At 40.0% G+C, this 16,858-nt stretch overlaps 1 protein-coding gene across 1 annotated transcript in view; it reads left to right on the top strand.

Moving 5' to 3' along the window:
- Window positions 1-16,858, top strand: part of chrnb1 (cholinergic receptor nicotinic beta 1 subunit) — a 43,728-nt gene that overhangs the window by 8,615 nt on the left and 18,255 nt on the right. Inside the window, exons 3-8 of the mRNA XM_089131046.1 lie at window positions 3,988-4,032; window positions 4,395-4,504; window positions 8,801-8,909; window positions 10,770-10,914; window positions 13,855-14,040; window positions 14,542-14,765. Of these exons, the coding sequence (XP_088987172.1) occupies window positions 3,988-4,032; window positions 4,395-4,504; window positions 8,801-8,909; window positions 10,770-10,914; window positions 13,855-14,040; window positions 14,542-14,765 (819 nt within the window). The remainder of the gene's footprint in view (window positions 1-3,987; window positions 4,033-4,394; window positions 4,505-8,800; window positions 8,910-10,769; window positions 10,915-13,854; window positions 14,041-14,541; window positions 14,766-16,858) is intronic.

Genomic DNA, 16,858 nt, shown 5'->3' with positions numbered 1-16,858 from the left:
ATCCTCATAAAAATTAAATCATATAAAATGACCACTTTACAAAGCACAATTAATTAGAGGTAGGATAAATTAGCCAAAGGAAAAGCTCTCCCGTTCTTTGTAGGCTCATGATAAAGGCTAGTTTAAAGCAGGTCTGATGGTTGGTTCAGCTGTTCAGTGTGTGGATTTGGTATGTGAATCAGGTCATGGGATCCTTCACTTCCTAACACAGGGATTTAATAACCTGGTCTCGGATAACAGTGCACACACACATTTGCACTTATTAATGTTTTTTTTATTACTCAGATCAGAAAGGAACATTACCTTCTCTACAAGCTTCATGGGCCAGTTTGTTCAAACTACCAAATGTGTGTCCAAAACTTAGAGATATTATTCATGTATCGCTGGAGGCATCCTCACATTTAAGGCATTGCATGCATATTAATCATATGAAGTGTATATATATGTGAGTGTTAGTGTGTGTGACCCTTCCCCCCCACTGTCTGTGCTGTGTACTGACAGCTGACATTCCTACGCTAGTTTTAAATAGCATTCAGGACTGTGTACTGATCTAACATTGAGTCTCAGATCTTTCCCTTGTCTGATAAACATTTCCCATCACCCCCTTCTCCCATTCGAGACCGTGTTCCCATTATTTGGCTTAGTTTAAACGCATCTCAGTGGCAGAGGATAGTTCATTATAGATATCATGCTCAATGTTTTTCTTCTAAACGCTCCCATTTGTGTATCAACCGCCTAGGAAACATGTCAGTTGCGCTTTTACAGTACAGATTGTTTCAAAGCAGCTAACAGGATAATAATGCAGCTAATTTTCTTTCAGATCTAGAAGAAAATACTGTGATAGTCCAGCTTAAGTTAGCTCAGTGATTCATTCTGTAGTTGATTCATTTGGTTCATATCTGTTGTAAAAAAGATATTTATTTAGTTTATATTAGTATATATATATATATATACACAGCTGCTCGGGAGAAATAGAGAAAAGTATGTACTCTTGTGTGAAGAAAAAGTACATACTTTTGAGCGTGTAGTAAAAGAGTAGGCAAGCTTTGGGACATAAGCCGTTTCTCAATACCAAGTACGCAAAGTTCGGACTTGCGTCCTTGGTAGTTCAGACTTGCCAAGTACGACTCAAGAGAACGAACTCCCGAGGACGAGAGGACGCAAGTCCGGTTCTTCTGCAAATGGAACAGAGCGTACTTGATCGCGTCACTCAGCACGCTCTGGCTACTGGTTATATTTATGTATATTTTAGGCAACAATAAAACAGAATATGCTACAACTCTGCCTCTTTTCGTCCAAAATAAAACGAAATTTGTTATGAAACACCACTTTGCCTCTTTTCATTAAAAAAATCTCTTAAACATATTTGGCCATGTGGTTCAGGCGTATGACTATCTTCACTCCATATATTAATAACAAAGTGAACATCTTTTTGTTTTCATTTTAAAAATATGAAACTTTATTGATATTTAACAAACAAAGACGAGTTCATTTTATTTTATTGTTCATAAAGTGAAGATCATGTAAAAAAAATTAAATAAATAAAAATATTTATTAGCCGAGGAAAAGCTGTGAAGCGGTGAAAGCTTGCATGTCAGAGCTCCAAAAACGTCAGATACATTTTTGAAATAGGTGCTATCTTTATAAATAAACCACAGATTTGAGATTTAAATAACCACATTCTCGCCTGAAACACTCTTAAAGGGTTAGTTCACCCAAAAATGAAAATGAAGTCATTAATTACTCACCCCCATGCTGTTCCAACCCCGTAAGACCTTCGTTCATCTTCGGAACACAAATAAAGATATTTTTGATTGAATCTGAGAGCTGGATCAGTCCTACATAGACTGCCTAAGGGACTGGCTCTTGACGGCCCATAAAGTCATTAAAGAAAAGGTTTAAATATTCCATGTGCCTACAGCGGCTCAATTATAAGTTTATCAAGCGACGCGACTACTTTTTGTGCGAAAAAACATAAATAAAGATTTTATTTGACTATTCCATTACTTCCTTATGGGTGCATGCGCGAGAACTGAGACGAGGACGTTCTCCTTCGACTTGTTACCGGCTGCTCACCGCTTAGGAGTTTTACCGCCCCCTACAGTATAAGATGATGTGCTGATATAGCTGGAAGTGCAATACTTTCTGTTTACAAGCAGAGGAAGATGCGCGCTGTACATACGCTTTTCAATTAGCGTATTTTCCGCACTACAAGGTGCACTTAAAAGCCTTTAATCTTCTCAAAAAACGACAGTGTGCCTTATTATCATCTTATACGGTAGGGGGCGGTAAAACTCCTAAGCGGTGAGCAGCCGGTAACAAGAAGTAGACGAATGAGAACGTCCTCGTCTCAGTTCTCGCGCATGCGCCCATAAGGAAGTAATAGAATAGTCGAATAAAGCCGTTATTTATGTTTTTTCGCACAAAAAGTAGTCTCGTCGCTTGATAAACTTATAATTGAGCCGCTGTAGTCACATGGAATATTTAAACCTTTTCTTTAATGACTTTATGGGCCGTCAAGAGCCAGTCCCTTAGAAAGCCAATGGAAGAGTGATCCAGCTCTCAGATTCAATCAAAAATATCTTTATTTGTGTTCTCAAGATGAACGAAGGTCTTACGGGGTTGGTACAGCATGGGGGTGAGTAATTAATGACTTAATTTTCATTTTTGGGTGAACTAACCCTTTAAAATTAAATTTCATGACACAATAACAGTAGTATTTTGATATTTCACGGATTTTCTCCTCTCCCATTGACGCTTGCTGGTTGACGCGAGATGCATTCTGGGATACCTCAAGTCCGCACAAGTCACCTCTTGATGCATCCTCGGTAAACGGGGCGGATCAAGAACACATCCTGGGATTCGAACTGGACTTGGCTAGATGTGAACTTTGAATTGGAACGGTACTTGGGCAGTGACTGATGACGTTTCACAAGTCCACAAGAACACAAGTACAGACAAGAACGCATATTGAGAAACGGCTATACTATCACGTCATCTTTAACGGACAGCTCAGTCGCGTGCATCCTGTCACTGTAAACTGACCTGTCATCTCGTCACAGTTAAAATCCTCCATTCAATCTAATTTAATTTCTTAATTAACCTGCCAGTCGTGGGTCTTTCATGCGGAGACTCACTCGTCCCGCTCGCCACAGTAAACATGATGAACGGCGACTGTAGAACGCAAAAGCCGAATCCCAGACATTTTGGGCGATCTCGAAACACATTTTCGGGCAAACTCATCATGGAGACTCACTAGTAGCCTAGACTTGTTGTTTAACTACTGCGCTCTGTTACCGGTAGGCGTGGCCTCTTAGGGCAGCGAAGCAAGTGCATTCTGGGAGTTGTTGTCTTTCATCCACATAAGCCAAAAATACATTTTGTGGCTTTTCTCAGTCTAGAAAGCTCCAAATTCAAAAACAATTTCACATTTCTTCTAGATAAATGACCCATTTTAAATACACATCCATCTTTCCAGAGGTGAAGTATCCCTTTAAGTGTCCACAACTAAGTGTATAGAGTGCTAGATGGTTGCAGTGTTTTTTACATTCACAAGAGCTCCTGCTATGGAGGTAAGGCTTGAGAAAAGCTTTTGTTAAAATATGATACCTTACCCAATGTAGTATAAAGTGTTGAAATTGCTTTAAATTGGCATTCTTGAGTTAATGTTACAGACCCGCCAGTTCGGGAAGCGTCGCTCCAGGATTGCTGATATTTCTTTCATACTGTTGTGATTGGTAGAGTAAAAATAAACGAAATAACTGGCCGTATTGTGTCTAAAATGTGATTTGCTCAATATTAACAACTTGTTTATTGTGCTGTTGTATAAAAGCAACATCACACTCATACCTACGGCCAGATCACAGCCAGGCACTCGAGATATTGTACGTTGTAATGGTAAAACCCAACGAAACTCTCATTTTGATGATCTAAACACATGTGCATTCACTAATTGAATTATTGAATTATTTTTTATTTGTGTCCTAGAACATGAAAGATGAGGAGATGAACACTGTTGTTATTATGAACTTGGTAAGTTTTCTTTCTTCCGACTCCCGCGTGTCATTTTGAGAAATAACGTCTTGAGCGCAATTCAAATTCATTGCATCGAAGAAAAGTTATCCGTATCATCTATCATGACTGATTTAGAGGACTGAAATTACCATGTTACCTCACAAGACAAACTCTGATAATAATAACTTGGATCAATATAGCATAAATTTGAATGCGAAATGAAAGATTATGCAAATGTGCAGAGATATTGCATTTGGTGTAGTTAATGACACAAGCCAGATCATTTGATTAAATGATGAACTGGTTGTACTTATAATTTCAATGATGACCCTCATCTCTCTATACACACACACACACACACACCTTTTGTGCTCTTGCAGGAGTGGAACGATTATCGCCTCTCCTGGAACCCGAAAGATTACGGGGGATTTGATGTGTTGCGTATCCCGTCTGCAAAAGTGTGGCTTCCTGATATTGTTCTCATCAACAAGTGAGTTTTGTGTGTGTGTGTGTGTGCACATTATCTCAGAAAGCCTAGTGTCAGGCATATTATCTTAGAGAGTCTTTGTTGAGTTTCTGCAAGAACAGCAAAAATAACAAAGAAATGATCAAAGCGCTTGTGAAGCTTGTCGAGAGATGCATGCACACACATAACTTTCTCCCTCTCGCTGAGGTAGACCCTCATCACTGCTGGTGTAAATATCAGGCCTGCTTCATTCATCTCTGCTTTATAGCCAATTAAACAACACTGCTGTCTGCTAGAAGCCTCTATGGTCCTGCATTCATACACACACACACACACACAAACGGCATCCCGCACTGTTCAATGAGGGAGATCTAGAAGTCCCACAGCACCATTACCGTAATAGATGGGAAGCTTTAAATGCCTGTTTTGTGTCCTATGAGGATTATACACCATTGCCGTATGGTTTAAGGGCTCAAATGGTCAATCCATCTCAATTGTGGGATTACTCTTACTTAATGTGATGCAGTCATACAATATATCATAAAAAACATAATTCGACTGTGACATTTCACTAACTCTAAGCTGACAATGACAATTGCCTGTCGACCTCCAAAAAGGACAAAATGAAAATGGTACATACACCCAATAAACAACAAGTAGATGAACAAGATTTTAGGCTGATTGTTTGCCTTTTCTTTTGCAAAAAATATAAAAGCCAACGCATTATTTTTTACATACCATTTACTTTATTTGATTACCAGTTCTGAATGCCCCAGTTCTGTCAAACAAAGTATTAGATATGACCGAGAGAGAGCGTAAACTAATGAAGACGGAGAATGTGAGTGAGCGCTGTACGATCACTGTGTTTTCAGCGCCGCCCGTCGTCAACATAAAAAAGTCTGCACCGCCGTCAAAATAAAAGTCCCGCTTCCAACACATCGGTCAATCTGAAAAACTTACTGGCGCAACATGACTTTTGCGTAAATATACACGTCACTTTCGAGTCAAGTGGCGTGTTATCGCTACGCATTTTGAGTTATCCGCGAGTATCCGTGTGTATGCGTGTATGTCTACGCCAAGCGTGCCGCACAAGCCCTCAAAAGTGAAGCCAAAATGTCTCGATCGCCCCCCTGTGACCGGTCCTAGTATAGCTCATAACCCCCGCCTCCCCATGTTATTCAATGGGACGCGAGACCAACTAAACAATTAAATTACACTTCACATATCCTTTTTCCAAAGATAGTTTCACTGTAGTTTCTATCACGTTGATGTAATTTCAAGTGTTCGTTTTTAAAGTAAGTTTGTTTTTAGTTTGTTATGTGATGATAAAAACGGTGCTCTGACATCATGATTGACAGGTTTTCTGTGCGAGGTAGTCACTGAAGCACCGGCGGACTTTTTTTAATAATGTTGACTATGTGGTTAGTAGTTGTATTTACCTTATTTTAACGAGGTTCTGCGATCAGCAGACATCATTGGAGAGGAACGAAGCAGACAGACGACACTTAATGAAAGTGCAGGGCGTGTGCTTGCGTTTGATTCAGCGAGAATGAGGGCGCGGCCTTGATTTCGCGGTTTTACTTCCTGCTCACGACTGCGCATGACTGGTCCCGAAACACGCAAGTGCGCAGACTCAAGTTCCAAGATGTCAGCGTCATATCGAGACACTGGCGGCTTCAGTTCCCTCTGATGGAAAAGAGCGAAGGGGCGTCGTCCATCTTTTTTTACAGTCTATGGTCTACGCCATTAACGTCCGAGTGATTCCGCGTGTATGTACACGCCATCAAATATCCGCGCGAAACGAAGCAAAATGTAGATCTACATCTGGGGACCGATCTTTTTTTTTTCCTAGGATGGTAAGGTAACAGTCATAAATGCCATTAACCCCAGTGACGGTTAGGTTTAGGGACGGGGTTGAGGTAAGTCATATATTTATATATACAGTAATAACGTTAAGTCAACGGCGTTCATAAACACGCTGAAAAGCGATTATGCGTCTTGATAGCTCGCCAAAAATGGGTGTCATACACGCGCTACTTCATGAGATCAGTCTGACTGGCCAATGCCGATATTTTAAAAATGCCAAATATCGGCCGATATATCGGTCGATCACTAGTTTCCATTTCAGATTTGCGAAAAACTTTACCGATATTTTCTAAATGTCGATAAAAAAAACTATTGCGAAATTAAGTGTTTCCATTTACCGATGTTGTACGACTGAAACGTAATTTTTTTTTCCTCTCGCGGTGAGTCATTAAAAAAATCATGGCAACGGATGTTAGTTTAAATATCTCAGTCACCGCACCAGACATTATTTTGGAAGGAGACGCAGGCGTGTTATCCAAGCATTAATGACCATGAAAGACCCGTATACTTGCGAGCGGCCATGTATGAGGACCGCATATCTGCTTTGAGATCTTGATAAATTGTGGCATTTCTTTGTTAGAATCCGGTATATCCGTGAAGGGCTACTTTTGTCTTTAATGAGTTTAATGAGTCTCGTCTTCTGTCCAAACACACCGTCGAAATTGACGTGTATCCATGTGCGTATTTATAATTAGCTAATTAAATTTAAAGGGTTATGAACTGGCTTTTTAAATTTTATTATATTGATGTCTGAGGTCAACTTATTATGTTCACTTGGTTTTTACATTCAAAAACATCTTAATGAGTAAGTAATAGGCTATTTTGTACCCAAGTTGTGAGCCTACCTGAAAAACGCTCGGTTTTTATGGGCGTCTCGCACTGAAGAATTGGAAGTAAACGCCCACTGCTGTGAGTGGATAACAGTTTTGCATATTATAATGAGTTTCAACTCATTCGCTTATGCAACGACTGTCTTCTTCCACAATATTCTGTATTGTTCGGTAGCTCGATCCGGTTTGTCATCACGAGGTAGGAATCTATGTTGTTTAGCTATGCGTGTAATGCGTAAATCGGTGGGCGGGGCTAAACTGGCCGTGTTGAAGTAGGCGTTGATGTTCTTCTGCGGGGGTGGTGTTTCATCCTCTTTGACGTCATAGTTCCCCACTTTGAAAAACGAGTCGTTTTCAGAGGCTGGTGTCAACAAAAGCTTTTATTGGACTAACAAGGACGTTTTCAGTTCTGAAACTTACAGGATATTCTTATAATATGATGACCTCTTCAAGGAAAATTTGATTTCTCAGTTCATCACCCCTTTGAATGGAAATGCAGCTACTGAGTGTCTTACTACAGCCAGATGGTAGTGGGTGTTCAACATCTGATGTTCAGAAGATATGTTGGTTTGGCTCCTTGTATACCCTGAAAGTTACCTCAGGTGTTGGAACTGAAAGTTGAGGTTATCCACTTGCTTTGAGTAATCTTATAACCTACTTTCTGGAATACCCCAAACCCAAAGAAACTCTCATTTTGATTTTGATATTATTAATGTGGACTAAAAAACGTTGTAGTGTTGCCATTCAAAGACTTAGTAGATTTAGGATTAGCTTCTTTCCTAAAGCATTAACAGTCCTAAATGAAGCTAAACTTAAAAAAAAAAAAAAAAAAATACTCAGCAATTTATTACGGGTTCCCACGGGTCCTTGAAATCCTTGAAAGTTTGTGAATCTGAAAAAAAAAAAAAATAAATAAAAAATCAAGGCCCTGGAAAGTTTTGAAAATAAACATACAGTAGATAAATAGCCTTGAAAGTGCTTGAATTTATTTTGTGCAAAACATTTTTCCAGAAAAAAATCCATATTATTCCCTCCGGTCCGCTAATGTGTTATTTCGCCAACACTTGGTGGCCTATGCATACTAGCTTTCTTCATTTACGTTAGTTACGCACATTTACGCGTTACGTTGTGTACGTTGCCATGACGTTTACGCTCGCACAACACTACTACGATGGTATCCCAACGTTTTTTATTTGACGCAACACATGTGTCCCACATTAAGTTCTTAAAATTGAGAGTATTGGTCCTGGAAAGGTCCTTCAATTTGAAGCTAACCAAAGTGTGGGAACCCTGAGCCTTAGCCACTTAGCAAGAGAGTGGGTAAATTGTGTGTTTATTTTTATTTTTGTTATGCTATGGATGGTTAGAGTGTGCTTGCAGGAAAGATTAGTCAGGGTTTGGGGTAAATGATGAGTTTGTGTGTGTGTATATGTTGTCTGAGTTTTATATATTGTATATGTGTTATAATGATGCACCTTATTAGAGTGGCTCTATAATTTCATTCTACTAAATGCAATGACAATAAAGGCATTCATTCATTCATTCATTCAAATTTCCTCAATGTGGAGGTTTAGGTTTAGCTATGCAAGTTTATCTGCCCTTAATCTTGTGTTTGTGTGTGCAGTAATGACGGCGTGTTCGATGTAGCTCTACAGGTCCACGTGCAGGCCTACAGTAATGGCCGTGTGACGTGGACTCCACCGGCTCTTTTCAGGAGTATTTGCGGAGTAAAGGTAAATCCTGCAACACAACAGACCGATAAAACAATCAAGTGCTCCATTAATTGTTTAAATCAGTGCAGTGAAACCTTAACAGCATGGCATAACAGTGCAAGATGTGTATACATTATAGGTGATGGTACTCAGTGTTGCCACAGTTACTTTGAAAAAGTAACTAAGTTACTTTACAAGTTACTTGATTTTAAAAGTAACTAAGTTACTTACAAGTTACTTTTATTAGTTACATTCAGCAGTTGCCGACAACACACCTCAACATAACGACCTCAACATAAAAAAAACACACGACCTCAACATAAAAATGATAACCGGTTTTGCCAACATTCACTTTATTGGAAGTGTATTTTTAACAGTAACATCAACAATCTATCTCCTGTCATTTAAAGTTTAACTTAAAAACTATTTCCTGAAAAAAACATGTTTTACAAAAAAAAAAAAACCGTCTTTCTTGACTCAACTTAAGTCTTTCTTCACCTCACTTAACATAAATACTTGTTTTTATAAAAAATAAAATAAAGACAGCCTTTCTTGTCTTCACTTAACATAAATACTTGTCTTTATAAAAATTTTAAATATAGACTATAAAATTTCTTGACCTGACATATTTAACAGTTAACACTGTGACAACTTACTATTCATAATCTACATTTTTTATTTTTTTATCTTATGTTTAATCCCATGTTATGAGTTAATGAGAGAGGCGAGTAAAACCAGTGGTTGTACATCATTAACAGAAGCTTCTCAAACCTCTCGGGTTGAAACGAAGGCGAATCAACCGTGTTTAATCGCAGCATTTCCTCCACACCAAAGTGCCCGACCAACTTCTTCAACTCCCCCACTTACTGGTTTTGCAACGAAGTCCAGCTTTTGCTTTTGTGGTGGGGAACCTGCACTCTGCTTCGCATCACCTGGCGTGACTTGCTCTGTAAGTTTGATTGTGCGGTGCTGCGAATCCAAATGTTTTTGTTTTTGTTTTTTTTAAATTTGACGAAGTGTTTCTGTAGGTAGATAACACTGTCACCGCCAGCAGTTTACAACGGACCTTAATGTTGCCATCTTTAGCTGAGACAAACTCAAAATAGTGACTGTATTTCCAGCTAGAAAAAGCGCATCTCTCTCCTCCCTCCAACGTTGTTTACATTTGTGTCGCTGCGTGCGTGGTACACGTGACGCGAACCTCATGCTGAAAACGTGACTTGTCGCGCACACTCCCCGAGATGCAAGAAGAAATAAATATATGTATTTACTAAGGAAAATTACAAAAATAGTAACGCACAGTGACCTGGATAAGTAACTTTAATCTGATTACTGGTTTCGAAATAGTAACGCGTTATATTACTCGTTACTGAAAAAAGGGGTCAAATTAGAATAACGCGTTACTTAGTAACGCGTTACCGGCATCACTGATGGTACTTTAATGTTTTCTTTTTAGCACTCATTTTTTTGTTCTTGATGAATGTTCATCACCTTTCGGTAAATACTGTAGTAATAAAAGTAAGTTATGGATGTAATGATGTGTCGAAATATGAGACGTTTAATGACGCGTTAAATCACAAGTGTTTCTACTCCGCACAACTGCTCTATGACTATATTAACAATATATTACAATGCTGCTTGTTTAAAAGTTTTTTTTACCTCATATAAGTGGCAATCTCTCTCACTTTTGTACTTGTTTTGTGAACTTTTTCCCTCTCCTCATTTGTATCGCTGCTTTTGTTTGGCCTCGCTCTAGTTTGGCTGCGTTTGATGTTCCGTCTGGTCTCTGCATGTGTGAAATCAGAAAGAGAGATGATTAAAGGAAGATGCTCGTCAGACAGACGCACACACACAGTAACGCATCACATTCTCCATCTGCAGGTGACATACTTCCCTTTTGACTGGCAAAATTGCACCATGGTTTTCCGTTCTTATACTTATGATTCCTCAGAAGTGGATCTGCAGCCTGGCCTTGATAAGAAGGGAAATGAAATCCGAGAGATAGTCTTGGACACGGGCTTCAGCGGTAATGCACAACAACCTTTTAAACATTCAGACAAAGTTTTTTCAAGCCAGTGTGAAAGATCAAGCTGATCAAGGTTATTACTGATTGGTTAATTCATTTGAATATCCCCAACTGACAAGCCAAAGGCAACAGAACCAAAAAAACTCTATCAAGTGACCCAATGGTGTCCTAAAACTCCATCAAGTGACCCAATGGTGTCCTAAAACTCCATCAACTGACCCAATGGTGTCCTAAAACTCCATCAACTGACCCAATGGTGTCCTAAAACGCCAACAAGTGTCCCAGTGGTGTCCTAAAACGCCATCAGGTGACCCAATGGTGTCCTAAAACGCCAACAAGTGTCCCAGTGGTGTCCTAAAACTCCATCAGGTGACCCAATGGTGTCCAAAAACTCCATCAAGTGAACCAATGGTGTCCTAAAACACCATCAATTGACCCAATGGTGTCCTAAAACTCCATCAGGTGACCCAACAATGGTGTCCAAAAACTCCATCAAGTGAACCAATGGTGTCCTAAAACACCATCAATTGACCCAATGGTGTCCAAAAACTCCATCAAGTGACCCAATGGTGTCCTAAAACTCCATGAAGTGACCCAATGGTGTCCAAAAACTCCATCAAGTGATGCAATGGTGTCTAAAAACTCCATCAAGTGACCCAATGGTGTCCTAAAACTCCATCAAGTGACCCAATGGTGTCCTAAAACTCCATGAAGTGACCCAATGGTGTCCAAAAACTCCATCAAGTGACCCAATGGTGTCCTAAAACTCCATCAACTGACCCAATGGTGTCCTAAAACTCCATCAACTGACCCAATGGTGTCCTTAAACTCCATCAACTGACCCAATGGTGTCCAAAAACTCCATCAAGTGACCCAATGGTGTCCTAAAACGCCAACAAGTGTCCCAGTGGTGTCCTAAAACGCCATCAGGTGACCCAATGGTGTCCTAAAACTCCATTAGGTGACCCAATGGTGTCCTAAAACGCCAACAAGTGTCCCAGTGGTGTCCTAAAACGCTATCAGGTGACCCAATGGTGTCCTAAAACTCCATCAGGTGACCCAATGGTGTCCTAAAACTCCATCAGGTGACCCAATGGTGTCCAAAAACTCCATCAATTGACCCAATGGTGTCCTAAAACTCCATCAGGTGACCCAACAATGGTGTCCAAAAACTCCATCAAGTGAACCAATGGTGTCCTAAAACACCATCAATTGACCCAATGGTGTCCAAAAACTCCATCAAGTGACCCAATGGTGTCCTAAAACTCCATGAAGTGACCCAATGGTGTCCAAAAACTCCATCAAGTGATGCAATGGTGTCTAAAAACTCCATCAAGTGACCCAATGGTGTCCTAAAACTCCATCAAGTGACCCAATGGTGTCCTAAAACTCCATGAAGTGACCCAATGGTGTCCAAAAACTCCATCAAGTGACCCAATGGTGTCCTAAAACTCCATCAACTGACCCAATGGTGTCCTAAAACTCCATCAACTGACCCAATGGTGTCCTTAAACTCCATCAACTGACCCAATGGTGTCCAAAAACTCCATCAAGTGACCCAATGGTGTCCTAAAACGCCAACAAGTGTCCCAGTGGTGTCCTAAAACGCCATCAGGTGACCCAATGGTGTCCTAAAACTCCATTAGGTGACCCAATGGTGTCCTAAAACGCCAACAAGTGTCCCAGTGGTGTCCTAAAACGCTATCAGGTGACCCAATGGTGTCCTAAAACTCCATCAGGTGACCCAATGGTGTCCTAAAACTCCATCAGGTGACCCAATGGTGTCCAAAAACTCCATCAATTGACCCAATGGTGTCCTAAAACTCCATCAGGTGACCCAACAATGGTGTCCAAAAACTCCATCAAGTGAACCAATGGTGTCCTAAAACACCATCAATTGACCCAATGGTGTCCAAAAACTCCATCAAGTGACCCAATGGTGTCCTAAAACTCCATGAAGTGACCCAATGGTGTCCAAAAACTCCATCAAGTGACGCAATGGTGTCTAAAAACTCCATCAAGTGACCCAATGGTGTCCTAAAACTCCATCAAGTGACCCAATGGTGTCCTAAAACTCCATGAAGTGACCCAATGGTGTCCAAAAACTCCATCAAGTGACCCAATAGTGTCCTAAAACTCCATCAAGTGACCCAATGGTGTCCAAAAACTCCATGAAGTGACCCAATGGTGTCCTAAAACGCCATCAAGTGACCCAATGGTGTCCTAAAACTCCATCAGGTGACCCAATGGTGTCCTAAAACGCCATCAGGTGACCCAGTGGTGTCCTAAAACTCCATCAGGTGACCCAATGGTGTCCTAAAACTCCATCAGGTGACCCAATGATGTCCTAAAACTCCATCAGGTGACCCAAAGGGTTAATATAATTTAAATGGATGCATTATTTAAAAAAAATTCACCCCCCTCAAAGTTGTCGTGAAGGGCAAAATTAGCTATATAGACCAAAACCGGTTTTGTTACAAGCTGTAAACATATTTTTTGCAGCTGGGTCGATGAATTGCAGTTTAAGTCTCTTCTCTGTTGGATTCAAGAGAGAGTCTGGCAGATTTCTGCTTGGTAACACACTACTAACTAACTCAACCAGGGCACGTCCCGTTATTCTTTAAATTATTTAAATGAGGAATATTGTGACGTGTACCTGGAAGAAAACTGCCTTTGCTTTGCAACATAAACCGCAACATTACACACTAAAGAAAGTTGAACATGTAAAGTAGTATAATAAGTCCTCTTTAATGGGGTGTTTTAATACACTTAATACTTAAATAATGGTGTATTTTTAAAAAAAAAAATCACTAATGACTGGTTGATTGCACTCAAAATGGCAATGTTGTATAATGTCATTGTATAGTTTGAACACTACACCTACTCTACAGACACAAACGCATTTTGTTTTTCTCATCATCATATCTTCTGTCGTCCCAGAGAGTGGGGAATGGCACATTCGGCATAAGGTTTCTCAGAAGAATATTCGAGAGGACCTGTACGAGGACATCACCTTCTACCTGATCATCGAGAGGAAGCCCATGTATTACGTGTTTAACATCGTCCTGCCCTGTATCCTCATCACCATCATTGCCATCTTTAACTTCTACTTGCCTCCTGATGCAGGTAAAGCATTTTATGTTTATTATTTCAAAACGGATACCAGGATTGGTTAAAAAAAATGGTCAAATCCACTTTAAATGCAGAACATAAAATCCATCCAGCATTTTTATCTGTCTGTCCAGTCTTGAGATGACAAGAGCTTGGACAAGAATGTGAATCACACACTCTGCTGTTGTAAAGACGGGCTGTTGTTGGTGGATGGTCGTCCAACACAACCACTAATATAAATACCTTTTTATTAGCTTGAGGTTTTATTGACCTTGAACGAATGAATGTCTCATTATTGCCCATTATAAATAGATCTTTTACCTGCATGGATGAGCTCCTGCTACAACAAGATCAATCTCTCAGTTCTCCCCGCAAAATAATGAGGGGATCATTAGTACAAGCGCCACTTATACGGTCCGGTCTATTAATTCCATTATATAGTACAATTAACCTCATCACTAAAAGCTCATTAAGACTCTGACGAGTAGATCAAGAGGAGCTCTGTTTTCTTTTCAGGGGAGAAGATGGGTCTTTCGATCAACGTACTGCTGACTTTAACTGTCTTCCTGCTTCTGCTGGCCAACAAGGTTCCCGAAACATCTCTGGGTGTTCCCATTATCGTCAACTACCTGATGTTCACCATGATCCTGGTCACCTGCTCCGTCATCCTCAGTGTCGTGGTGCTCAACCTTCACCATCGTTCGCCCAACACACACCAGATGCCTCTCTGGGTGCGCAAGGTCAGTACAGGAGACGTAGAAGGTCTCAGGAGTTTTGGTCGATCGGATCACAAGTGGACGATGATAAATACTAGGGCTGTCAACTTTAGTCGTTTAGTCGACTAATCGGTCAATGTCGTCTTGGTCGACTGACATTTTTTATTGGTCGACCAGTTGCATTTTTTTTTTTTTTTTACCAATAGAAAGAATTTTTCAATGATTTACTCCTTGATATTTATTCATTTATAAGCAGTTATTTACTACTGTATTCTAAATATAATTAGCCTATGTTTTGTCCCCAACTTTAAAATGCTTTAATTTAGGCTATTTTTATAACTGCGCCACAGTTTCGCGCACACACATAATACACTCGGGAACCGCACCTGTGGCCGGCTGCGCTGCTGCTCGCGCTCGGTAAGGGATGCTGTATTCATTCAGTTAGAACGCTGCTTGTTTTGGCTTATTCGACAAAATGTCCAGGAAATCTAAATCTTTTGTCTGGCTGCATTTTAAAACAAAGACGACAAGACTGTGGCAGTGTTGCCAACTTATTTTATATTTAGCGAGTTTTCAGACCCCCCTAGCGACAAATTTTCAAAAAAGCGACTAGCGACAAATCTAGCGACTTTTTCTGGTGTTATTAGAGACTTTTGGAGACTCTCTGATGTGAAATCACATATGGTTTTTCCTCATCTCAACGAGCAGCGAGTGCTGCCGTGGGTCTCACCCTATCCCAAATCACTCACAGGTGGCCCAGTCCTCGCGCAGCAGCCCCTCCCAGCTGTAGACAGACAGAGCAGGAGATGTTCTCATCCGCGTACAAACTGCAAAACAATCGCGCAAATGAGTCGCTATTTTTAGCGACTTTTCAGACCCCGACTTTTTTGCTTTTCTCCCTTTGCTTTCATTCACTCTACGTCTATCCTGTTTAGTGAATGGCTGAGAGGAGAAGATCATCTGTTGAACGCCACTAACAGAGGTGAATGAGCAGTGTTTTCCCACGGACCTATCACTTATCTGCTTTCTTGAAATAATAATGTTTTTTATTTAAACAATTTAGTTTTCTTTCTTTTCTTGTGCTTGCTGTATTACTTTTTTTGTCATTCACTGTGTTACGTTTTGTGTGACAAAAATATATAGGAAATGAGAACAGCTTTATTTTACATTCGTCTATATTATATTATAATATATTAAATACAATATGTGAGCTGAGCATTAATTTCTAGAGAAAACACATTAGGCAAGCGGAACGCAAGTACGACGCGATGACGTCACGAATATGCTAATTAACGTATGACGTCATCTAGCGACATTTAGCGACTTTTAGGGAAGGCGTTAGCTACTTTCATTTGAAAATAGTTGGCAACACTGGACTGTGGAGGGAGGCGATCGCGTTGCTCCATTATGAGCGCGCAAGTCCCGCGCCTACATTTGAAATCGAACTTGAGCGCGAAAAAGACGTGAGCAGCCTTTTAACGGCTATATCATGCTGACTCAATAGATTGTGTTTTCTTAATGTTTTCGCTTTTTATTTGTACACTTGACGCATTTGAAAGTAGCCTAAATAATGCAACAAAACGAAAATAAACCTATACGCGGTCCTACAGCCTATTATTAGGATTGTTTTAAAGTTATTTGGGTTTTTTGTGTTGTTTAAAACGCCTTGATCGTCAGGACGAAAGTTAACCAATAGCTTTGAAAGTAAAGAAGAATATAAAGCCTGTATAAACGAGAGCTTTTGTTGGGATTTTTCATTATGTGGCAGAGTTATATTTTTTGCAGCGTGTGGTGTGGTCAGGTGCGCGATTGTGACTGTTACTATAGACCGAGGACAGAGCTCTTCACTTTTTGCAGTTAAAAAATCACCTAATTTTCAAAGAATTGTATTATTATTATAGTTTTATTTATTTGTGATGTTTTTTCGTTGTTGTTTTATAAATGCTCAATGACAATTGTTTAAAAAATGTTTAATCAAAACCACATTTTTTTTTTTTTTTTCGACTAATCGTTGCGCAGGACAAGACTTTGGTCGACTAAGGATTTCTTTGCTTGACTACAGCCCTAATAAATACAGGTGTAAACGGGTCTGAAATGCTTGACATTATGTGTAGTCA

Source organism: Pimephales promelas, chromosome 1, assembly GCF_988280905.1.
Source record: "Pimephales promelas chromosome 1, fPimPro1.hap1.1, whole genome shotgun sequence".
Classification (NCBI taxonomy): domain Eukaryota; kingdom Metazoa; phylum Chordata; class Actinopteri; order Cypriniformes; family Leuciscidae; genus Pimephales; species Pimephales promelas.
Note: the sequence above shows the minus strand (reverse complement) of the source record. Positions and strands in the feature narration are given on the sequence as shown.